This window comes from Acomys russatus, chromosome 20 (assembly GCF_903995435.1).
Source record: "Acomys russatus chromosome 20, mAcoRus1.1, whole genome shotgun sequence".
NCBI lineage: Eukaryota > Metazoa > Chordata > Mammalia > Rodentia > Muridae > Acomys > Acomys russatus.
In genome coordinates, this window is record NC_067156.1 from 19199613 (window position 1) to 19224434 (window position 24822).

A 24822-nucleotide genomic window follows, 5' to 3' on the forward strand; every position below is an offset into this window, starting at 1 on the left:
AAACCCAGATCTTTTTCAGTCTTTGGCTAGTCCTTTTTATTCTCCTCACTACACCGCCCCAACAAAACAAAAACAACCACCAAAACCCAAAACAAAACAAAGCAAAAAGTCTGCTGGAAACAACCAATTAGTAATCAAATCTCTTGGGAGGTGATAAAGAATTAAAAGCATGTCTCTTTTTGAAATAAATAAGAATATACATATTTTCTTTTTTCTTTCTTTTTTTTTTTTTTTTTGAATATACATATTTTCATGTGTAAAAAATAATCAAACATTTTAATGGACACTAGAATATATAAATTGGCAACAATAGTTTTGTGCCTCTTCTTTATTTGGCTTTCACTAAGTGAATGCCATTACATTAACTTTAAGCCGAATTTTCCCGGTTTCAAAAAAAAAAAAAAAAAGTTTTGTCAAAGCAGGAAGACTGGAATGTAACCATAGAAGTCATGCTTCCTGGCTCCTCCTTTGCCCTTAAGCAAGATGGCGGGTTCCAGGTGCACATGCGTACTGCGGCCCGCCGCGGGGCGGTTCCGTCGCATATGATTGCGTTACGGACTGGGACTGGTAGGTTACCCGGCTGAGGGACGGAACAGGAAGTTTTCATGTTTTGAGGCAGCGGCGGATTCTTCACGGAGGCTTTCCGGTGGCTGGTAGTCTCTGCGGCTTCAGCTCTCCGAGCCGGCCATGGGGGAAGCGGAGAAGTTCCACTACATCTACAGCTGTGACCTGGACATCAACGTGCAGCTGAAGATGTGAGAGAGAAGGGGGAGCGAGGGCGGCGAGGGGCGGAGAGGGGCTGCGCCGAGAAGGGAATCGCTGGTGTAAGCTGCACAGAAGCCCCCAAGAGGGGTATGGAGCAATTTGCATTACCGCTTTTGCAGGGAGTACTGCGATCTCATCGGACGCGGGACGAAATCAAGTCTTAGGAAACAAGTTTCCCCGCCTAAGAAAGAGGAAGATCTTCTCTTTAGAGCAAAAGATGGAGGGTTGAATGGGGCATAGGAAATCGTGAAGGTGGGGTTACTGAGCACGTGGGTGCAGTTTAATCACACACAAGACCCATTTCATCACACACAAGGGTCGTATATATCTAAACCTTTGCACAGCCTGACATTTTAAAGGCAGAGGCACTGAGGGCGAGGGAGTAGGAGACCGGGTCAGTTAAAGAAGGATCAAAAAGATGGGAGGAAAGAGCCTTTTAGTAAAACCTTGTGGCAGCGTGCTTTAAAAAAAGGGCAAGAGCACGTCGTGAAATGAGAACGGGAGTGGGAAAGACAGCTTCCCCGAGATGCAAACTTCAAACATTTGCGTAAGTAGGGAAACCCACCCTTCCGGGCAAGTGCAGTTTTGTTGTGTAGTTTCCCTATTGTCAGAACTTTGACCTGTGTCATTTCTTGAGTATAGGAGACAAATTTGAGGGCTGTGCCTGGTGAGAGCCTTCTTGCTGTCGAGGACTTAGCACTCCTACCAGGAGCCAACAAACTGCCTGTTTGTTCTGTCCCTCTTTTGCTCCTATCTCCTAGGAGCCTTAGACAGATTTCAGGCATCTGTCTTAAGACACAGAGTTGGGTTCTCTTACGGTGGGAAGACAGGCGGCCTTGACTCCTCATGCTGGTTCATAGGATCACCTGTTAGTGTTCCCATCTTGAAAAGGTGTGTGATCTCTTGAGTTTCTGCTTCTTCGTGTGTAAAATGAGAATAGCATAGATGATATTCCTAGTATGGTAGCTGATATAATATTGATTTACAAGAAATGTTCCTACTTCCTTAATAGTGTCCATACAAATCCAGTACAGCCTCTTTTTGTATTATGAAATGGTGGGATAGTGTGAGTATAGTGAGTATATAGTATGGAAAAGCATAACTGGTAAAAGTAAGTTTTTCTCCCTTAGAGCAAGGACGTAGGTTTTGTGTTTCTTTTTTGTTTTTTGATAGGATCTCACTATGTGTCTCTGGCTGGCCTAGAAGATACCATGTAGATCTGGCAGTCTCTGCCTTCTGAGTGCTAGAATTAAAGGCATGCATCAGCACGTGTGACTTAACAGTTTCTTGCATTACCATATTGGGTAAATTTTTTTTTTTTTTTTTTATGTTTCTGGTCTCTATACTCACTTAAAGGCTGGGCAGATACATTGAAATTAGTTTATTTATTTATTTATTTTTATTTAATTATTTTATTTATTTTTTTGAAACAGGGTTTCCTCTGTGTATTCCTGGCTGTCCTGAAACTCTCTTTGTAGACTAGGCTGGACTCAAACTCAGAGATCCACCTACATCTGCCTCCCAAGTGCTAAGATGAGTAAAGTTAATCTTAAGACGTGCATCAAGAGTAGGTGACAGGGTTTAAAATGAAGAATCCCTAGGAAAACACTGTAGAGGAATGTTCATCCAGCAACATGGCCTCTTTGGCAAAGGATCACAAACAAAGACCTTCTAGGTCTGTGTGATTTGGCTGGAATGAAACACCTTTAAACCCCTCTGGCTGGAATACAGACATGCCCTTAGTACACATCTTTAGTCCCAAACAGTGTAGTTAAGGTTAGTTTGTAGAAGGAAGCAACCATGTTTGAAAGTGATGTCTAGTTGAGAGGCAGATAAATCAAAGAAAGATTGAATCAATCAGCTTGCAGAGGAGTTTGAGTCAGAATAGCTAAGTTGAACCAGCCAGCCAGAGTGCAGAAAGAGTTAGAAAGGTTGCGCTTATTCATTAGTCAGTCCCAGAGGCTTGAAACAATTCTAAGCCTAGATTAGATTGTATGGAGGCTAGAAGCTTCCAGGACTAGGCCTAGGTTAGCAGGCGGAGGCAGTAAGCCTCCAAGATGACAATTACATCTGTCAAGTAAAATTTGCTTTCACAGGAGACATCTTTAATAAACAGAGTGAACTTAGCAACATTAAGATTCTCAGAGTTCCATATATAAAAGTGACATTTCCTTTAAAAATAGGAAAGTATTGTTAGTTTCTGGTTACTTTAACAGGCATAAACTTCTCAGCTTTCTATATATCCATGTGTTCTGTAAAACTATACCTCTGAAACATTGTGTTTGTGCTTTCAGAGGAAGTTTAGAAGGAAAGAGAGAACAAAAGAGCTACAAGGCAGTCCTAGAAGATCCGATGCTAAAATTTTCTGGGCTGTACCAAGAGACCTGCTCTGATCTCTATGTGACCTGTCAAGTCTTTGCTGAAGGGAAGCCTCTGGCCTTACCAGTCAGAACATCCTACAAGGCATTTAGTACAAGGTGGAAGTAAGTTGTTTTGTTTTTTATTTGTTGTTGTTGTTTTATTTACCAAATGAAAGATTCTAGGCTGTTCTTCCATTGCCTTACGAATGTTATAAGAAGTGACACCTATATACCTATAAGCATTAGTTAAACTGTTGAAAGCACATGCTACACGTGGACACATGGTTGTTTGGATGTGCTAGTGACTTCACGTTCTTATTTAGTATGTTGGCATTTTGCAAAGTAAGTATTTTACTCATTGACAACATGAACCAGAACACAGCCATGTCTGGACACACTCTCTCTTACTGTTCTGTGGCCTCCAACACAAATACTTAAGATAGTTTGAAATGGCCAATCTGTTGTTTGGATCTTTAGAAGTAGATCTTATATCATATGTTCAGGTAAGATTTATGTTATTATTGAATTACCAGTATGGCCTAATAATGTTTATTATCAGGCCTATAATTATTATTACGGCAGTATAACCCACTAGCAATCAATCAAGACACAGACACTTGTTATATTTTAAATAGCCTTAGTTAACCTGGGGCAGGGCAGATAGTAAGCCCCTAAACTACTTCCCATAGTGGAGCAGGTATGGGATACCTGCCTCAATCCCATACCATCTGGTTCTAATAATTTCTATCAAGCTACCTCTCATCTGTAATCCCAAATACTTTCTAATGTTCTTCATCTGGGCCAAATGTCCATCCATATAGGCCATGTACTTCTCTTCCATCCAACCCATGGTGGCCTTCTTCTCCTCTCTTCTCCTCTGGTCTCTCTTCTTCCCAAGATTCTCTCTGTCTCCCCAAGCACGGGAACCTTAGCCACGCCTATCCCATTTGCCCTGCCCAGGTGTGACGGCCTTTTAGTTAGCCTCAAAATACATCAGATCAGATTTATAGATTTTTGTTTTCCAAATGAAACTCTTACTTCTAGGTTCATAGTTTATTTATGGATTTGCATGACATATTAGCAATACATTGTTGGGATGTAGGGTCAGTATAACATGTCATGAAATTCTGATTCTGAGAATAGTGTTGTGGATCCTTAATCTACTGTCCTGGTACTTTTTGTCTGATAGACTTTATGGGGGCATTTCTAATATTTAGTCAGTTTTATTCCACAATCAATTAGGATGGGAGATACATAGGTATAGGTTAGTTTTTTATTTTATGTGTGTATAAGTGTTTTGTGAGTATAATTATATTTGTACTATGAAAAGAGTGTTGGATTCCCTGGAACTGGAGTTATAAACATGTGAGTTATTAGGTGGGTACTGGGAACTGAACCCAGATCATCTATGAGAGCAGCAAGTGTTCTTACAGCTGAGTTGTCTCTCCAGTCCCAAGTGTGTGCCCATAAGGAATGATATATGTTCACAGTGTCATGGAAGACAAGACATGACCATGTGCACAGTCACACTGCTGTTGATTGTACAGCCCTGTTTATATACTGGTCTTTCATACTCAATCTGAGAGAGGCTTTTCAGAGAGAGGAAATGTAGACTTTGTTCATCTACCTACATCCAAATCAACTATTTCAGTAGTATAATGTCTTTAGTTTTCTTCTTGGTGTCAAAATAAATATAAATATGTATATCTACAAAAAGCACACATACATAACTAATACATTTCATTCTGCAAAAATTTTTTTTATTTGTATTTGGCAGCCTTGACGAAAGCACCTTTCCTATTTTAGTGAGTCTAAAATTCTGAAAGTAAATCAATATCTATCATATTTCATCATTATCAATACAAATAGCCAAAACATGAATGTAACATACATATAATTTCTGATTGTTTTGTGGTTCTTCTTGCTGTAGGTAGTTTATTGTCTATATGTGTAATAATATAAATGTATATATAAAAATATTTAATAAAAAAGAAAAAGTAAATTTAAAAAAAATTTATTTAGTTATTCACTTTACATCTCAACTGTAGCCCCTTCCCTCCTCTCCTCCTGGTCCTTCCCCTCTGTCACTCCCTCACTCCCTCATCCCCCTACCCTGCAAACCCTCCCTAGCTCTTCGAGTCTCATCCGGACTGTGTACTTCCTCTTTCACAGTGTCCTGGCAAGATAGCACACCAGGGTAAAGTGATCGAAAGGCATGCAACTGAGACCATGTCCGAGACAGTCCCGCATCCGCTTTCTGGGGGACCCACATGGAGGCTAAGCTGCCCATTGGGTATATATGTTGTAGAGGGCCTAGGTCTAGTCCATGCCTGGTCCTTGCTTCGTACTTCAGTCTCTGCAAGCTCCTCTGGGCCCAGGTTAGTTGGGACTGTTGGTCTTCTTGTGGACCTCCTGTCCCCTCTGGGTCATCCTATCTCCTACTCCTACCCCCCTCTCTTCTACAAGGCTTCCTATTCTCCGCCCAATTTATGCCTGTGAGTCTTGGTTTCTGTTTCAGTCTGTTCCTAGGCAGAGCCTCTCAGAGGACAACCATGCTAGGCTCCCATCTGCAAACACTGAAGAGCATCATCAGTAGTGTCAGGGGTTGCCTGTCTCCCATGGAGTAGGTCTCAGGTTGGGCCAGGCATCAGTTGCACATGCCCTTGATCTCTGCTCTATCTTAATCCTTGCATATCCTGAAGGCAGAGTAAATTCTGGCTGGAAGCTTTTGTAGGTGGCTTGTGTTCCCCTCTCTCCATCAGGAGTCCTGTCTTGTTAGAGGGTAGCTTCTCTAGTCTCCATGACCCCCACCACCAAGGGTTTCAGCTAGAGTCACCCTCATATCCTCCCAGGAGCCCACCCTATTGCAGATCTCCAGCTAGTCTAAGAGGTGCTCCCATACATGGTTGCTGCTCGCTCTGCAAGCCTCTGTCCTCTAGTTTTCTTCCCACACCATTTATCTGATCCCCACCCTTATGTCCCTGCATGTTCCCTCTCCTATCCTGTTCCTTTAACTGCTTCTGCTTCTACTTCCCCTCCTGGGTGCGATTCCAGCATCCTCCCTTGGCGTCTTTCTTGTTTCTTAGCTTCTTTGGGTCTGTGAATTGTAGTATATAGCTAATATGTGCTTATAAATAAGTACATACCATTCGTGTCTTTCTGAGTCTGAGTTATCTCACTCAGAATGATCTTTTCTATTTCCATTTATTTGCCTGCAATTTTCATGATTCCCTTGTTTTTTAATATCTAAGTAGTATTCCATTGTATAAATGTACCAGTTTCTTTATCCATTCTTCAGTTGAGGGACATTTGGATTGTTTCCAGTTTCTGCCTATTATGAATAGAGAGCTGCTATGAACATAGCTGAGTAAATATCCTTGTTTTGTGGTGGGGCATCTCTTGGGTATATGCCCAGGAGTGGTAAAGCTGGCTGTAGAGTAATGTTAATTCAGAACATGGCTGTTCTGGCAAGAGATCACATATAAAGATCTTCAAGGTCTGTGTGATCCAGCTGAAATGCAAACATGCCTTTAATCCAGGAAATAGAGGCAAACAGATATGAGTTCAAGGCCAGCCTGGTATAGGGCAAGTATCAGGTAAGAAAAGCTTAGATCCAGGTGTGATGATACATGCCTTTAATCCCAAATGAAGATAAAGTTAGTTTGTAGAAAGAAGCACCTGTATTTGAAAATAATGTCTAATTGCGTGGCAGAAAACGTGAAGAATCAGAGAAGATATGACAAAGTAGGGTACGTCCAACTCTCACAGGGAGAGGGAAAAAGAAGCTACTTAAGAGGCAGTTTTTCAGCGAGAGGAGGCAGTTTGACCAGAACAGTAATAGAGAGATGGGTTGCAGAGAGAAAACTCAGGTGAAGATGGAATGAGCCAGAAAATGAGGAGAAGCCAGAAGATTAGAGCAGATTGCTGAGTTAGTTCCAGACTAAGAGAGAAGCCATATTTTATAGGTGAGCTGGAAGAAGAGTTTGAGCTAGAACAGCTGAGTTGAACCAGCCAGTCCACAGCGCAGAAAGAACAAGAAAGGGTAAGCTTATTAAGCAGTAAGTCTCAGAGGCTGAAAATATTCGAGGCCTAGGTTAGATTGTATGGAGGCTAGAAGCTTCCAGGACTAGACCTAGGTTAGCAGAAGGAGGCAGTAAGCCCTCCAGATAATAATTGTGAAGGATTGTAGAATAAAAGCAACTTTTACAGCTGGGTCTTGAGGTAGAGCTATACCCAATTTTCTGAGAAACTGCCAGATTGATTTCCAAAGTGGTTGAATAAGTTTGCACTCCCACCAGCAATGGAAGAGTGTTGCCCTTTCTCCACATCCTTGCCAGCATGTGCTGTCACTTGAGTTTTTGATCTTTGCCATTCTGATGGGTGCAAGTAAAAAGGAATCTCAGAGTTGTTGTCATTTGCATTTCCCTGATGAATAAGGACATTGAACATTTCTTTAAGTGTTTCTTGGCCATTTGATATTCTTCTGTTGAGAATTCTTTGTTTAGCTCTGTACCCCATTTTTTATTTGGATTATTTGGTTTGTTGGTGTTTCATTTCTTGAGTTCCTCATATATTTTGGATCTTTCTCCAATCTCTAGGCTGCCTTTATATTCTGTGGACAGTGTCTTTTGCCTTACAGAAGCTTTTCAAATTTCATGAGGTCCCATTTATTAATTGTTGATCTTAGAGCCTGAAGTGTGGGTATTCTATTCAGGAAACTGTCTCATGTGCCAATGAGTTCAAGGCTCTTTTAACTATTCAAAAATATAGATATGTAATATGGCCGGACATTGGTGATGGATGCCTTTAATCCCAGCATTCAGGAGGCAGTGACAGGTAGATCTCCATGAATTTGAGGCCAGCATGGTTTACACAGTCAGACTCTTGACTTAAAAAGCAAAACAAAAATATATCATAGTACCATCATTACATCTAATACAGTGGGCCAGTGTTCCTCAAAATACACGTAGATACAGAATATCAGTGTCTTTGGTGACAGCCACTGCTGTCTTTTGTTTGTTTGTTTGTTTTGGTATGAAAAGTTTTATTCTCCATTCCTTACACTGTCCAAATGAATTTAGAAGAAAACCAACTTTGTCTCAACTCATTTACTAGCTCTTTCATTCATTGTTTTTGCTATTGTTTGTAAGGTTGTAAAATTACAACGAAACAAAACATATTGACCACTAAGATTTGAGACAACTGTAGACAATAGACTGAGAAACTATTTGGGGTATTTAGCAAGATAGTAGTCTTTTGTAAAACAAACAAACAAAAAAAGCAGACTGAAATTAAGAGGAAAATTCACAGGTTTTGTGAAGTCTACTATCACTATTTGAAAGGTGCATTTGTTGCCTAACTCACCAAAGTAAAAATAATGGATAAACACTTCTATTGTCCGGTATAAGTAGGTACCTACCAGAAGTAGTCTATAAACTGGAAAAAAAATATTTTGTAAAAGAACCTCTTGCTATGTGAATTTTTGCATTTCCTTGGTTTAGCTAATATATTTTGGGGTACTAAAACATACTGTTATCTAAATGTCTGATTGTGACATGTGTGAGTTCTAGTAAGGAATTCACCCAAAATGTATCCCAAGTCTGTCTTAATGCCTCCTATTCTGTCATGTCCTACACTAAGATCTCATAATAGAAGAGGCTGTGGCCCAGTGAGCAAAGGCACTGTCCATCAGCCTGACAACCTGAGCTCTTCCCTGGACTCTTTACTTTGGAAGGAGAGAACTCTCTCCTGAAAGTTGTTCTCTGACCTTAGTCACAGTTAATGCAGATCTTTACAGAGAATGCAGTGTCTGGATCTTAGTTTTCTATAATCCAAATGAAGAGATTTGTTGTTGTTACTGTTCTTAGGATTTTTCTTTAGGTTTTTGTTTTGTTTCGTTTTTATCCTGATGGAACTTACAACCTTGTGCATGCTAGGTAGGCACTGTACCACTGAGGTTCAGCCCCTGCCCCTTAAATTTTTAGAAATATTTAGATTCTATCTCCTTCTCTAAAACAGTTGAAACAGAGACAAAGAAAGAAAGAGAGCGAGAGGGAAGTATTAATAGGATAATTTCCATTTCAAAGTGTGTCTCCATTGGTCTAGAGAATAAGTCCCGTGGGGTGTGTGATGGCTTCTAATGTCCAGATTTAGGTTTTGCAATCTAGAGAAGGTTTATTAGGGATCGGGCTAGCAGTGCTGGGTAGAGAGGAAGACAGCAAGATGATGCTGAGAGCACACAGCCTCACTGGCGTTTGGATTGATCCTTTCATAGGCTTTGGAGTGTTTAGAGTGGTTTTTACATGTGTTAGCTGAAGGAACCCTTCCCCCTAGAGAACTCTAGCTGCAGAAACCCAGTGTGTGAAACAGGTCGGGCTGCACTTTGATTTAAAGAGATCTTGGGGCCAGGAGTTAGATAGCAAAAGATTTGAGGGGAAGGTTCTCTTGATCAAGGTACTGTCTCTCAGAATTTAAAGAGTAGACAGAGGTGAACAGTTCCACAGATTAATTTGGATATTGGCACCACTTTTTCTCTTTACCTTTACCTCGTGTTAACTGATCCATGTCAATCAACTGCTCTGCTTTCTTCATCACAAGTGATAACACTCTTCAGTATCTCCTTGTCAGTCCGTTTTGCCACGTGAGCAGTAATTTACTTAGTTGCCTTTACTCATCTGTAGAGATGGCTCTCTTAAACATGCAATTTGGTTTTTAAAGAACTTTATATAAAAAAGATTTGATGATATTTTGCTTCTAATGAGAGTTAGTGGACATGTCTACTTTTCATGGAGTTTCACATTTTACCGTGGCCGTAAATATTTTTTATTGTTTTTGAAAATTCTGTTATTTTCTTACTGATACATATGTATTTGATCTAGAGATAATCTGCTTCGAGGGTAATGGTGAATAAATAGAGAATTCTGTGTGTCTTCTGGGTATTCATAGTTTTTCATGGGATTCTGTGGAGATTTTAAAAGCCATCTGCTTAAGGGAGTAGAAATTGTCAAATGAGCCTATTTTAAATGCAGAAGAATATTTACAGAGACGAGTATGGAGGGAGAAATTGCTGGTTATTTCTCTATTATTCTGCATTATTAACAAACACCAATTAGCAAGTTATTTGCAGGCATTCTTGGGAAGCATAAGATGCTAATAGCCAACTGTCTCCCATGCCAATGAAGTAAGTCGAAGGGCAATGATCAAAATATATTGTGAAAAAAAATTTATAAAAAAGAGCTTACTGAGATAAAACAGATGTGCAAGTTGGTAATGTCCAAGCGTTACAAAAGCAAGTAAGCGTTGGCTTTGTGAGGTTAGGGTTATTCGGGCGCTGTCTTATCTCAGGAATGCACTAGCAATCCCTGACTTTATAACTATAACATGATTATTGTTTTGTAATTTGTTATATGATTGGTTGTTTTCCTGATGTGAAGTTGTGCTCTGGAAAATTATTAACAGAAAATGACAGTTTGGCTTAAAAGTTTTAATATGTTGAAATGTATTTCTGAATTTGTTTATTTATCTTTATTTTTCAGATATTCTATTTTCATACATCTTAGTGACATAACTTTGTGTTTTGGGCGCTATCATTGTGTAGCATGGGCTCAACTCAAACTCACAATGCTCTCTTGGCTGGCCTTGAACAAAAAATAATAATACTACGTTTGCTTTGGGCTGAGTCCTGGGATTATAAGCCCATGCCACCCTGCTCAGCCTGAGTGTCTTGATATAAAAGTTCATGTTTTATATTTGAACAAGCAAAATTGATGGGATTTCTATATTATTTTCTTTAGCATACAAACCTGAAATTTTCAGAATCTTCTCATCTTTCAGAGCTATCTTTTATTGGTTAATTTGAAAGAAAGATATGTGTTTAGTCTGTTGATTTTGTTTCCATAGTTGGAATGAATGGCTAAAACTACCTGTGAAATACCCTGACCTACCCAGGAACGCCCAAGTGGCCTTGACTATATGGGATGTGTATGGACCAGGAAAAGCTGTGCCCGTGGGAGGAACAACTGTGTCACTCTTTGGAAAGTATGGGTAAGCTTTCTGCCCACTAGTCCACAGAGGGTTGGCTGCTTTCTTTCCTAGAGAACTTTGATTATTTATGCAATACGGTTTTTGTTGCAATGAAAACACATTAGGTACATGGGCCTTACACACTTTGAGATTATATTTGAAATGGATTTCTTCCAGGATATGCTGTATTAGCTACTTTTCTCATTGCTAAATCAACGACAAATTCCTGACAAAAGCAGCATAAGCCATCACCAGTTTGAGGGTATGGTCCATCGTGGGTGGGGAAGGCATGGATGCAGGAGTGTGAGGCAGCTGGTCCCGTTACATTTGCCATCAGCAACAAAGGCAGATGAGAACTCATGACCTGTTTCCTCTGTTCATGTGGTCTGGGACACCAGCTTGTAGAGTGTTGCCGCACATTAGGGTGGGTCACCTGAGTTAACACCACTGCCTCACACACGTGCACCGATATTTGACAGCCATAATTAGCCACCACAGCAGCTAAATGAAAAGAAACACAACTTGTATTACTCTACTGAAAATGAATGCTAATGTCATTTGTATTAGGGAAATAGACTCATTAGCAATGAGAACCTAGGGTCCAGATCTGGAAACTGAAAGATGTGTAGTGCCTTTCAGTAGAATGGGATATATACTGACTGTAACTGTTTGGCTGTTACCAGATGCCTCAGTTTTTGTCCATTTTAAAGTTTAAACATGTTAATTTACTCAAATACAAATGAGAATTATTGTCTTAATAGGTTTCTTGATTATTTCTGTAAATTGCTTTAATGATATCTGTTGCCCCCCTCTCCTTTTTTTAATCCAGTTTTCACACAGTCCTTTTTGATGTTGTTAAGACAGGATCTGATTCTGTGCCACTGGGTGCCCTAGAACTCACTATATAAATCAATCTGGGCTTGAAATCACAAAGATCTGCCCACCTCTGCCTCCTGAATTCCAGAATTAAAGGCATGTACCACCATGCCCAGCTAAAAGTGCCTTTGTCCTAATTTATCTTTTCTTAGTGATGTGTGAGAAGTGTTTGCACATGAAGGAAATTGTCTATTTGTGTGCTGTGTTAAGCAATTACTTTAAAAAAGTAGAGTTCTTTGGTTTGTTCGTGTGTGTGTGTGTGTGTGTGTGTGTGTGTGTACACGTGTGTGTTTACATATACACGTAGGTGCACACATATATGTACTTATACGTGTTTATATATAAGTACATTTAATGAGCCTGATAAATCTTGTATTTATAAATAATACATGTGTTGGTGCGTTGTATATAGTGTCAGCCCAGAGCAGGTGAGCCTGAGCTGTATAAGAACACAGACTGAGTAAGCCAGGAAGAGCAAGCCAGGAAGCAGTCTTCCTCCATGGCTTCTGCTGGGTGACAGGGCTTAACTGGATGCAGGATGAGCCTGGAGGTTGTGGGCATGCTAGGAGGGTCCTGACAAAAGTCTAGAGATGCCTAGGAAATTCAGGGACACTGGATTGACCTGGCCTAGATCTGGGGCTTATGGGAGGGCACATGATGGGGAGGATCAGGCAGACTCATAGGCCTAGACCCTGGCAGAGCACGTCTGTAATTCTTTGTGTAGCTCATTGAGTCACGTTTTCTTTGCCTCCCATCTAAAGGAGGTAGAAAATGTGCCTGAAATAACAAATTCAATCATAAGCACAGGCAAAGTTAGTAGTAATAATTAGGAGTGAAGTTTGTTTGCTTGCCACGAACCAAGAGTTTTAAATCTTAGAAAAATCTGTTCATACTATTTCTTCATGTCCTGCCACTACAGTCCTGTGGTTTTGGGAAGCACTGCTTTGGGCCTTCATTTTCTCAGATGTTTCTTTAGCAATACAGTATCGGTGGCCTCTTCTCCTAAAGGACCATGGGATGCACTTACTAGAGTGTAAGTGGCCCTCAAAGCTTGTACTACTGGAAGATAATACAGTGACTGCCAACCTGTGCTGTGTGCCAGCATCTGTTTTGTACATGTGTGTCAGTATTAGGGAGAATGTCTTAGACAATTTTCATGAATAATACAGAGACTGAGGTTGGACAGTAGTTTTGCAGCAGCAGACTGTCTTTAACTTGAACGTGTAGCTTCAGAGATTTCTTAGTAGCTTAAGAGCAGGCTGGGCATCGCCTGAATTGATAGAGCCATAGGCAAAGGGCAGAGGATGTGCAGGCGTGTTTGTGTGTGTGTGTGTGTGTGTGTGTGTGTGTGTGTGTGTGTGTGTGTGTGTGTGTGTGATATTCTGAAGTCCTGGCAGTGGCTGGCTATACTGGCATGGGCTGCAGTGGTAGCTGCTACTGAACCTCTGATGGAGGTGAAGGATGGTCTGCTGTTCTTTTGTCTGTTTGCCCTAATTTCCCAAGTGGGCACAAGGCTCTGCACACGGTCTACCTCACTACCTATAGCTGTGATTTTCTCCTAAGTTTCCATTAGTCCAAAGAAAGTGGTGTGAGCATTTGACAATCACCAGCATTTAGGGTACCGCTCTGTCACACTCCATTCTGAACTCTCTTCAGACATATCCCAATTGCTTAAATCATTTACTGGACTGGCTCCCAATGTGGCTTTTTGTTTTTAGTTAAATTCAGCCCAAGTAGTCACTGAGGAGGAGAGAGGTAGAGAGGAGGAAGGGCCTCCATGTGCTGTGTCTGAAGGAGTATGGCAGGGTCCTCGCTTTTAGGTACTTTATGGTAGCCAGTTCCTTAAAGACGGCTCTAAGGTTGTTCTGTATTGCACTTTGTTTTGTTTGAGACAGGCTCTCATTAGATGCCTGTGTTAGTCTAGAATCTGTGATCCTCTTGCCACTGTGTTGTCAGATCTGTTTGATATTAAACAGGAAAGAATTTAACTTAGTAAGAGGTTGTATTCGTGTGTTTTTGTAATAACCTTTATGCAAACCCTTAATATAATATTTTTATTAATGAGAAAACTGATGAATACTAAGAAGTAATGTTATTTATTCCCGGTCACAGTCAGATACGCTGTAGGTGGTACAGTTGTTACCCAAACCCAGACAAGTTCATAGATGTAACTGACAGGTTTCTTTTTGTTTTGTTTTGTTTTTAAATTTCCATCCTATAAATGTGATATTGTTCTGTTGCAAAGAAATTTAGTGTCTGCTATTCTGGGATGTCTTCTGAAGTGCTTGCAAAGTGCTGTCGTCGAAGCACAGCAGATACCGTTTTCATCAGAACACAGTGAACACTCGTAGTGGTACCTTGACCTCAGTGACTTGACAGTTTTCATAAAAGGAGCGTATCTGGAGAATCACTGGACCCTCACAGGGATTCATGCTGGTTCCTCTTGCACCTTGCAGCCATTTATATGCATTTCTGCTCCGACTGTATGTGAGCTTGTTGTACCAGGAGGTACAACTGTGGCAGGTTAACTAAAGTGGGGATCCATCTGATCTGGGATGAACCTTGCCCGTGCCTAGCTATCTTTGAGTCACATAAGTTGCTCTAAGTAACTGCTCATTCATGCTCTGAATTTTGCCTTGGTTTGCCACTGGCGCCATATAAGAAAGAGGTACATATTTGTTTAAGTCTGCCTAGCAACAAGTTCCCTCAACAACGATGAAATAGATATTGGATCGTAGACCATTTCTATAGACCTCTCTCATTTTCTGATTATCTAAGGGAGAAAAGAGTGGCCTGAAGAGAGTTTTGTGGGTTTTAGCAGCTTAGCTCATTGTTGCACAAACCATGGGGGTCTCAGAGCTTAGTAAGCTTGTCACACATTGCTTTGTGATGAGCTGCCTCAGTTTGCTTCTACTCTGAACTTTTTTTTCTTTATAGTATGTTTCGCCAAGGAATGCATGACTTGAAGGTCTGGCCTAACGTGGAGGCAGATGGCTCTGAACCCACAAGAACTCCTGGCAGAACGAGCAGCACACTCTCAGAAGATCAAATGAGCCGTCTTGCCAAGGTACACAGGTGTCTAAGACAAGACACGCTCTGAGCAGACCGGATCCTAGGGTACTTGGCGTCATGACTCCTATCAGTTGTTGGTTTACATTTAACATTAGTCACCATTTGAGGTAGGATTCACGTGCCTTCACTCTCAAAAGGCGTTATGTTCCAGAGCCTGTATAATCATCCTCATTGTATGAGTTTAGGTTAGTTTCACCTCTAAAAGCTCCATGTACTGGGTCACTCCTCACTCCAGCCTCCCTGCGCTTTGCATCTGGGGGAGACTTCTACATGCATGGAATCACACATTATCTGCCTTTTGTCTAGAGTTGCATCAGATTTGGAAATGTGGGTCTCTAGTATTTTCATTATCATACCTATTTTCTACTTTGTTTGTTTAAGTGGAGAAGGTGCTCAAGGTCCCTAATAAGTATATTCACTGGTACACTTTTTTCAGCTTCCTTGATCTTTGCTCCAAATTAATAAAACTTAAGATGTATTTCACCTGCTCGTTTCCAGGGTTTGCTTGGGTATGTAGGACAGTTTATAGTTTCTTTTATGTCTGCCCTCTCTATAAGAGTTTATCTGTAGTGGCATTTGATTTGGCTGCTTTCCATCAGTTAATAGTCATTTTATTAGAATCATCTCATAAATAGTCTGTGGGATACTAAAACTGGAAAGATTCCATTTTTAAGAGTCAGAAGAAGATAGGTTTAGTCTGGGCTGCCTAAGGATAACGGGGCTGGGAAGTGAAGACCAACCATTTAAATAGCCTGTGAAAAGATGGTGTTGGGTAATTATTAAACAATCAGTGTCAACTCCAAGCTGGATTTAATACTTTGATTCTGATTTGTTGCTTGGCTATGGAAGATAAATTCTGACTACAATATGAATAACGAGCATTTGAAAGCCTGCTTTCAAGTTTGACTTTTAGAAATCAGTTCTTTCAGAGTAATTTTAATGGAATAAATCTCTCTAATGATTTAGACTGTTTTATAAACCTGCCTCATTTTCCTTCGAGGAAAAATGGTTATGAGAAAAGGAAATAATGTTGTATAGTGTGCAGCTTAGCTTTTTTTTTCTTATAAATAATTTGGATTTCCTAGAGTTTTAATGAGGAACAGGAGGAAATGTATGTATTAAAATATGCCACCCCTATGTCTTATTCATTGCCTTCCCTCCCCCTCCCCCCCCATCTCTAAACGTTTTAACTAATGCTTACTTCTGTTTCAACTGACATGTGAACATATAAGAGAGCAGACTTCAGGGCTGTCTGTTAACTTTCACAGCCTAGACCCACCTCTTGGTAATGATGGGTCAGTGTGTCGACTGTTCCCTTCAACTTTCTCAGCTTGCCATACTGTAAGAATTTTATGATAGCAGGCATATTCTCCTGGGGCTTTGGGTGTGACCACTGGGCTCTGGTGTTTGATTTATATTGAACGTGTGTCTTTGGACTTGAAAGGTTAGTACAGAAGCATGCTTTTCCCCTGTTTCCTTCTCATTTGAGCAGCTCTGCTTGATGCCTTCACAGTGTGCTTTCCTTTCTGTCAGTTTGATTAAGAGCGGCAAAGAGAAAGTCATGAGCAGATGAAAAATGCTTTGCGGTCCAAGTGGAGATGCGAAGGGTGTGGGGAGCTGAGCACTGAAGCAGAGAAGAGGGGGAAGCCATGAAACGTCACAGTGCTATGTCTGGTCATGGTGGGCTGGGGTCTGGATCTCAGGGTTATTACAGCAGGAACCACAGAGGGCAGAAGGTGAACGTGATACACAGAACCGGGGCAGACAACATAACCATCCTGATGCATGCTGCCTGGGTGTGCGCTGCAGATGACAGTGGGATACCCATGTTCTTAAGTGCTGTCTATAGTTAACTGCGGCACTGCACACATCCCTCACATCATTAACAAGGAAATTTATAAAAGAACTGAATGGAATGCAGAGTGCCTTCAATGAACCTTTTCAATTATAATCTAAATCATTAAGTGACAACACAATGGAAAAAATGATAGTTTGAAAGCTAACCAAATGAAGACCTAATAAAGTGTGTGTATGTAACAGAGAATACCACATTTTTAAGGAATGCATGGATACAGAGAAGAACCAACTGAAAGTGCTTTTAGGGAGTTAGTCCCAATAGAGAAGCAGTTGATACTTGACTGCATACAGTAGTAATGGACACACGGCAGTCAGTCAGTCTCATGCCCGTGGAGCACTAGCACCCCTGTTCACATATTTTGACTGTGGGAATGGACTTTAATCCTGATGAACAAGCACAATTTCTGGGTTTTGTTGTTGTTGTTTGTTTTTCTTGCTTACCTTCGAGAGGAAGAAAATGATTGGCTAGAGTTCACAGAGACATTTATTGCTGTACAAATGGGAACCATGCACTCCTGGCCCTAACGTTTGGGTTGGGTCTAAGAGTCTTTTGTTGTTTCATTAATCCTCTTAGGTGTTTTTTCACATTATGATAATAATAAATTGGAATTATGCTAATTGCTGTTGTGGTTTGAGTGAGAGAGTTCCTCATACTTTCATATCTTTGAATATTTAGTCCTCAGGTGGTAGAACTGTTTGAGAGGAGTAGGAGGTGTGGCCTTGTTTGAGGAGATGTGCCGCTGGGGGCAGGTCTGCAGATATAAAAACCCGCACTGTTTCCAGCTAGCTCTCTGTGACCTCTACTTGCAGATCAAAATGTAAGCTCTCAGATCTTCTACAGCCATGTCCTTGCTCCACCGTCGTGGGCAAACTGTAAAGCCCCTAACTAAATGCCTCTTGAATAAGGTACTTTGGCCATTGTGTTTTAGCATAGCATATAAAAGTAACTAAGGCAATTGCTGGAATTCTCATAACAAGGTTATGAGACATGTTAAATGATATCATTGACATTACCTAAATTATCTTATTGTATGAAACTCATAATAATTTTTGCTCTAGATAACATACCTTTTATAAGCAGATTTTTGATTCGATGACATATCCCCTGTTTCATGTTACAGCCAGGGTTTGGGAATGCCTTGTCAATTGTGTCCTCATTCTGCTGAGTGGCATCTTTTCAATTAGTCACTTGGTTTGCTCACAGTTGTCTGCTGCCAAAGCCTTTAGACTTATCTTAAAACTAGTGGCACCGAGTCGAATGAGAGTGTTAATGCCAGTAGGCTATTGAGCCCTAAAACATTATTGATTGATGTTCTGAAAAAAATCTATTCTCTGTTTTTACAGCTATAGTTTCTGCCTGAGGAATAGAAAAATCACATGCTTTTAAAGCTAGATTAATCTCCAAAAAGTTTAGCTAAGTGAAACTTTTATATGGCAAATACTACTCTTCCTGAATTTATGAATGATGTTTAATAGTAAAATTGAAGAATTGTGGACAAGACTTCATTAATGAAGAAGAAACGAAAATCTAGATGAAACTACTTTGCTAAAAATCTTTAGGCACAGTCAGACTGTGACGGACACATGTGTTAGTTGTTCAGATGAACTTTATTTTATGTATGGCTGTTTTATGTCTTAGTTACAGGTTATTTCAGTGTGTATCAGAGTTGATGCAGATAGGACTCATTGTTTTGTTTATTTCAGAGATACATTTTTAAATAATAGAAACCTATAGGACAGTCATAGTCTGTCTAGCTGGTCTGTCCCTCACAAACATCATATATTAGGTCAGGAATACTTTTTTTTTTTTTTTGAGTTTTTATTTATGTCAGTTTTCTTTCGGGTTATGAAAGGTGTTAGGCCAGGAATGATAGTGCATGACTTTAATAGCAGCACTTAGGGAGATAGAGGCAGGCAGACAGATCTGTGAGTTCAAGGCCAGCCTGGTCTATACAAAAGGTTCTAGGTTAGCCAGATTTACATGATGAAACCCTACCTTAATCAAACAAAAAGGCAAAAGAAAATAAAAGGAAAAAAAAATAAAAGAAAGAAAGAAAGGTACTAGAGATGAAAGAGTAAAGTAGTGACCTTTTATGTTAAGGGAGTAGAGAGTAAAATAGCAGGCATTGGAAAAAGTACACCTGGTATGATTAGGCTGAAAAGGTCCTGTCTATGGTAAGGAGCAGAGGGCCTGGCCAGGCCGCTGTCTTCACATAGGTTCTGTGAATTGGAAGTCTTCACTATCTGCTGGAAACCAAATTAGTTTTATGTACTTCTTAAGTATCAGAGAAAAGTGGCAAAACAAAACAAAACAAATGCCTGCTTTTAATTACCTATGGGGCCATGTGAACAGTTTTGATGGAGAATTTGGCAAGATGGTGAAGAAATTAGCACTTTAGACCAGAATGGAAGGCAAGCAGGTTTATCTACTATAGCGCCAAGTGCAGCAGGCATGGTGGAGTCAGAGGACCACCTAACGACAGTGATGGGTTGTGGGCTTTCCATTGTGAAGTAGACAGTACTTATCTTATATTGGAAAGATGTAGGTCACTGACATTTCAGACTAAGAATAAAAGGACGTTTATCTCAGTAACACATACAAGTTTTCTACACTCACCTATGTTGAAAGAAGTCCATTTTTGGTCCTCTGCTTTGGTAGAAGTTGAAGGTAATGGGAAGCTGCTGTAGACTGCAGGACCACTCTTGTTTAGATATGCTGCCATCTGCACCAACAGGAGATGAAGTAACAGGGGCTCCGAGGAGCTGTTTTCAGTGTGCACATGGATTATAGTCATGTAAGTTTAATGCATTTGAATGTTAATTAGCCTTTCATTATTAAAAATTGTTACTTCATGTGCTTTGAGCCCTACCTAAAATTAAAGCCAGTATGGGTTGAAGTTCTGAAAGGGATTTGGTCGCTGGAGTATATTGAATTTGGATGAATTATTTAGAAAAGTTTTCCACCCAGCCCACTATTCCCACCTTGGTGTGCAACCTTCAAAGAAGCCATTCTTTGATGCAGCCACATGCCTCTCAAGAGGGTCACTTCTTCAGATCATGGGAAATAATGACATGAGTGCTGTAAGCCACTGACTTCACATGCTTTAACTCATAGGTAAATAGGGTAAATGCCTGGAAGACATTTTCAGTGACAACTATTTAGTTTTGCAGAACTTCTGTAACTAAGTTAAGCTGAGAAGTAGCTAGAATTCCTTTAAATATCAAGATGTAATCTAGGCAGCTATTGAATAGTCATCGTAATATATGTAAATTACGCTTGATTTTCCATTCACATGTGAAATTCATCATTACTCTTCTCTATTGAAGCTCACAGACATTCCTCACTGTTTCTGATTGCAGCATTGTAGAGTGTGTGAGTTCCATCACTTAGTGAACATCTTCCACAATTGAGGTCCGAGAGGTACTTTACACTTGGCCTTTGTGGTGGCTTTACCAGATTTAGTATTGATTCTGTGATGGCTGTTCAAAAGATTGAGAAAGTCATATTTGGTGTGCAGCTAAGAAAAAAACCAAGGCCTAGCATGTGTGAGGAGTGACATGTATTTGCAGCGCTTAAACACAACTGGTACAAATTGCTGCAGGAAGCACCCAGTGTATCTGGATGGAAACCTCGTTTCAGTTTCCACATCAAGAAACAACTTGCATTGCCAATTCTTTCCTCATAGCAAATCATTGCAGGGACCAACTGTTGGATCATCAACACAGAACTAATGTTTGTAAATAACTGAAATTAGAGGAGCTGAAATGACATAATAATAAGTCTACCAACAGAGGGAGTAACAAAGGCTGGCAGGTGGAAAATGGTTGAGAGACTCAGTTTATCATTCCAAACTGGCTTTTACAGTAGACAGTATGAGAAGTTATAGTACATTTTGTTTGTTTGTTTGTTTGTATGAGCAAAGTAATAGGAGAAGTCAGTAAGAGTTTATATGCTCTGTAAAGGAAAGAAACAAAAAGACACATCTTTTTGCCTTTGGTAACAATATGGAACTATACCTACTGTCTGTCATGTTTTTCATCTACCTGCATATTAGGCCACAAATGGAAAATAGAAAATAATATTTTTTTACTTCTTACATGGGCTCAAAATGTGACAGAGTTTGAAAAGAATTTGTCAGTGTTAGAACCAGGTCTATAGCTTGTGGTGTGACACTCTCCCATAAGTCCCAGTGCTTGGTCTTTGGTCTAGCTCACACGTCTATCAGATGTTCTACCAGCACTGACAAAATGTCTACTTCTTGCTGTGTATGAGCCCTTATACTATGTGCTCAGTGGTGTCCTCTGTTCATTAGTTGTGTAAGTTAGCATAAAAAACCATGTGTTTCAAGGTGGAGCTGTGTACATTGCATTGTACTCCATTCTTATTCTGTGCCCTCTCTGATGTCTCTCCTCTGATGTACTGGTCCCCTTCCTTCTCCCTGGTAGTCCTGTTGGCTTTCCTGTCACACCTGTGCCATTATCCTCCCTTTGTCCTCTCTCCTTTTTATGGTCTCTTCCTAGTCTCAGTCTACTTTTCTAATTTCATGTTTTACACAAAACACACACACACACACGCACGCATGTGTATGTGCACACGTACACACACATGCATGCACACATACACACAAATTCACATCTAGATTCAGCATATGAGAAAATATGCAGTATTTATATGAATCTCGTCATATTTCATATAGGATAATGATCTCCATCCACTTGCATGGTTTTCTTGCAGTGTGATTTCCTTCTTTACACTGAGTAATTTTCCCGTGTGTATATGTGCATACCACATTTTCTTTATCAGGTCATCTTTGCTGGGCATCTACACTGGATCCATCTCTTAGCTGTTGTGGGTTGTACAGCTAGACACAGGAATGGCAGTTACTAATATTTCTGTATCTGTTTTCTTGGAGGAAAATGGTGCTGTTTGCTATGCAAAGAAAGTTGATTGTTTCTTAAGTAATACTTTTGCATTACAGTGGGCTGCAAACTTCTTTTTAAAAGGTTTTTTTATTACATATGGGTAAGTGTCTCGCTTGCATGTAAATGCACCACCACATGTAGGCTGTGCTGACAGACAGCAGAGGAGGACATTGGGCCCCTTGGAACTGGAGTTAGAGACAAATGTTAGTCACTGTGTGGGTGCTGGGAACTGAACCCTGGTCCTCTGTAATAGCTACAAATGTTCTTAACCACCAGGCTATCTCTCTAGCCCCTGAACTTCGAACATTTTACAGAAGGTTACCACTTTTTTATTTCTGGAACTGGGAACTCATATTTGTGATATTGTCAAGGGAGAGAAGAAATACTGGTGGTTACTGCTTTCAGTTCTGAGTGAGGTGATAATCAACCGTACTCTTGATGGGAATAGTGCCACGGCCTGGTCAGTGAGGAGGAAATTGCTGAGCTAAGCGAAGTGCCAATGGAAGGGTTTGATACTCAGTTTTGCTTCATTTCATGAATTTTTTGAGAAAGTGTTTTTATAAATAAGTTAAACTGATGTTTAAAATATATACTGTCAGTGAAAAAGCAAATTCTAATCTGAGGACCTGGCAGCTTATCTCAATTTCTCTCTGAATTAGAAAAAAAAGAAAACAGTATGATGTCATTTATGAAAGTAGATCAAGATTAGCATGTGCTCAAACATCAGCAACGTTAGGAATTTTAGCTCCTGTATCGTTTTTCCTAAGGTAAAGGCACACATGCATGTGTTTATATACGTAAACCTTAGATTGGTGATTTACTGGTACTTAGGAATTGCCTTTCTTTGTATAACTATTTTTTTTTTTAAGAATGTTACATTAAAAATAGGAAGAATAGCGAAAGGTTTATTTTCCCGTAGAGGATCTTTCTTATCATAATTTCATTTATGCTAGTCAACACATAAGAACTATAGAACACGCAGCTAACGTTCAGGGCGGACTTTGTTCCGCTCCTACACACTAACCCTGGCAAGTCTGCAGGCTTGGCTTTAAGAAGTGTTTTTAAAAGTGATTTTCATATTTAGAAAAAGGTTTGTCTCTTGCCTAGTTTCGTGTTCTGATATGGTATGTCGTTTTGATATGTACTAGTGCTTTGTATGTGGGAATCTGAAGTGTCGGAGTGCTTCACCTGTGGAATCTCATGTTCTGATGTGTAGACTCAAATGTATAGGAGTGCTTCATCCATGTGAACGGCTGTGCAGGAACAGTGTGGGTGGAACTGGGCGTGTAGAAGGGCTTCCTGTGTGGGTATCACAGGCCCAGCCTCTGTCAGCTTAGATCTTTAAAACCCCAAAGTGTTTGGAGTTTTGGACCATTTTAGAATTTGAAGTATTTGTATATACTTGGTGAGATATTTTGAGAGTAGGTCCCCAAAACAGCATAAAACTCACTTGTTTCTAATGTATATTATATTGTCTTAAGTAGTATAAGACTTATTTCTAATGTATTGTTGACAGTGACCAATGCTATGGGTCAGTATGCAGTTTTCCCTCTGTGGCCTAAACACTTTGAATTTCGTAGTGTTATAGATTCTTGATTTTCAAGTCAGGGTGGAGTGATCAGTTTCCATCCTCCATCTTCCTGCTTGTTGGATCCGTGCAAAGACTAACCGTGTTGTTCTTTCCTGCAGCTTACCAAGGCTCATCGGCAAGGGCACATGGTGAAAGTGGATTGGTTGGACAGATTAACATTTAGAGAGATAGAAATGATAAATGAGGTGAGTTGTTTCCTTTTTTTACATCAGGATACATTCTGTAGATTTACTAGGTTAACAATTTTTTTTTTTTTTTTAAATCTTTATTCCCAGCTGTCTGGCAGATGTCAGTTTATTTCAGTCCCTGAGTTTTATATTAAGGAGCAGCTAATTTGGCCTTTTAAATGCTACTGTAACCTGAGCCATTAGCAGGGGCTGCCTATTGTATGTGAGGGGTCAGCGCCTCACGTGTTCTCACTTACGTTGTTCAAGTTCCTGTCATTGTTCTGTCTCCGCTCCAAGGCCACCACATTCCGTCTCCAGCCCACACCTATGCTCAGTTGTCTCACTTACTACCTCCTGGATGTGATACACTCAGTAAGCTCTCCCTTACACACAGTTTACTTTTTCTTCACCTTGTGTATTGGGCCGTTGTAAATATCTAATTAAAGGTGACCTCAGCGAGTGCTTTACAAAGCTATATTTCTTAAAGCTGGTAGTATTTTGTACCCTTTTTTAAAGAATAACCTACGTCTGCTATAAGGATGTGTATCTAGAGAATGGAAACAATTTTTATGAATCAAATTCCGAGAGGAAAAGACTCTGTACAGCTGATAATGACCACTGTGGTCTACACATCACATGACTTAATTCTTATGACACCTCTAAGGGTTCATAGCAGGGTTTTCCCTGACAGGAGGAAAATGATTGAGAATAAGACGAATCATTGCTCTTGTCTTAAATGAATGTGGTAGAGGTTAACACTTATATTGATTGTAAAATTGAGATCTTTTCTAAATTATTCATACATTCTCAACCCAAACATTAGGAGAGTTAGCTTTTGCACTTTTAATAATGGTTCTGTGGAAAAATCGTTCATTCAAAACATGTATATTTTCTCCCAGGTCAGTGCTTTGTGTGTAGAGACGCAGTGCCGGGCACACTTCCCACCTTTGCTGTGTTGCTCTTCCGGTTTGCTTGTCGCCAGTCAGTAGACTGTTGTTTATGGAGCTGAACAATTTAAGTGACCTTGGAATGTGTATACTTACATGCCTGTGCACCATGCATGTGCATTGCGAGCAGAGGCCAGAGGAGGGCATCCTGATAAAAGTTGTTAATAACGAGTAATCTTAGGAACATTCTGAAATTGTGAGAACCTTATAAAATTTATTCAAGCCTCTTATCTTTGAGTACA

At 40.1% G+C, this 24822-nt stretch overlaps 1 protein-coding gene across 1 annotated transcript in view; it reads left to right on the plus strand.

Moving 5' to 3' along the window:
* Positions 1 to 578: 578 nt before the first annotated feature.
* Positions 579 to 24822, plus strand: part of Pik3c3 (phosphatidylinositol 3-kinase catalytic subunit type 3) — an 82613-nt gene continuing 58369 nt past the window's right edge. The window contains exons 1-5 of the mRNA XM_051163978.1: positions 579 to 755; positions 3060 to 3248; positions 11025 to 11168; positions 14961 to 15090; positions 23565 to 23651. Of these exons, the coding sequence (XP_051019935.1) occupies positions 688 to 755; positions 3060 to 3248; positions 11025 to 11168; positions 14961 to 15090; positions 23565 to 23651 (618 nt within the window). The 5' untranslated portion in view covers positions 579 to 687. The remainder of the gene's footprint in view (positions 756 to 3059; positions 3249 to 11024; positions 11169 to 14960; positions 15091 to 23564; positions 23652 to 24822) is intronic.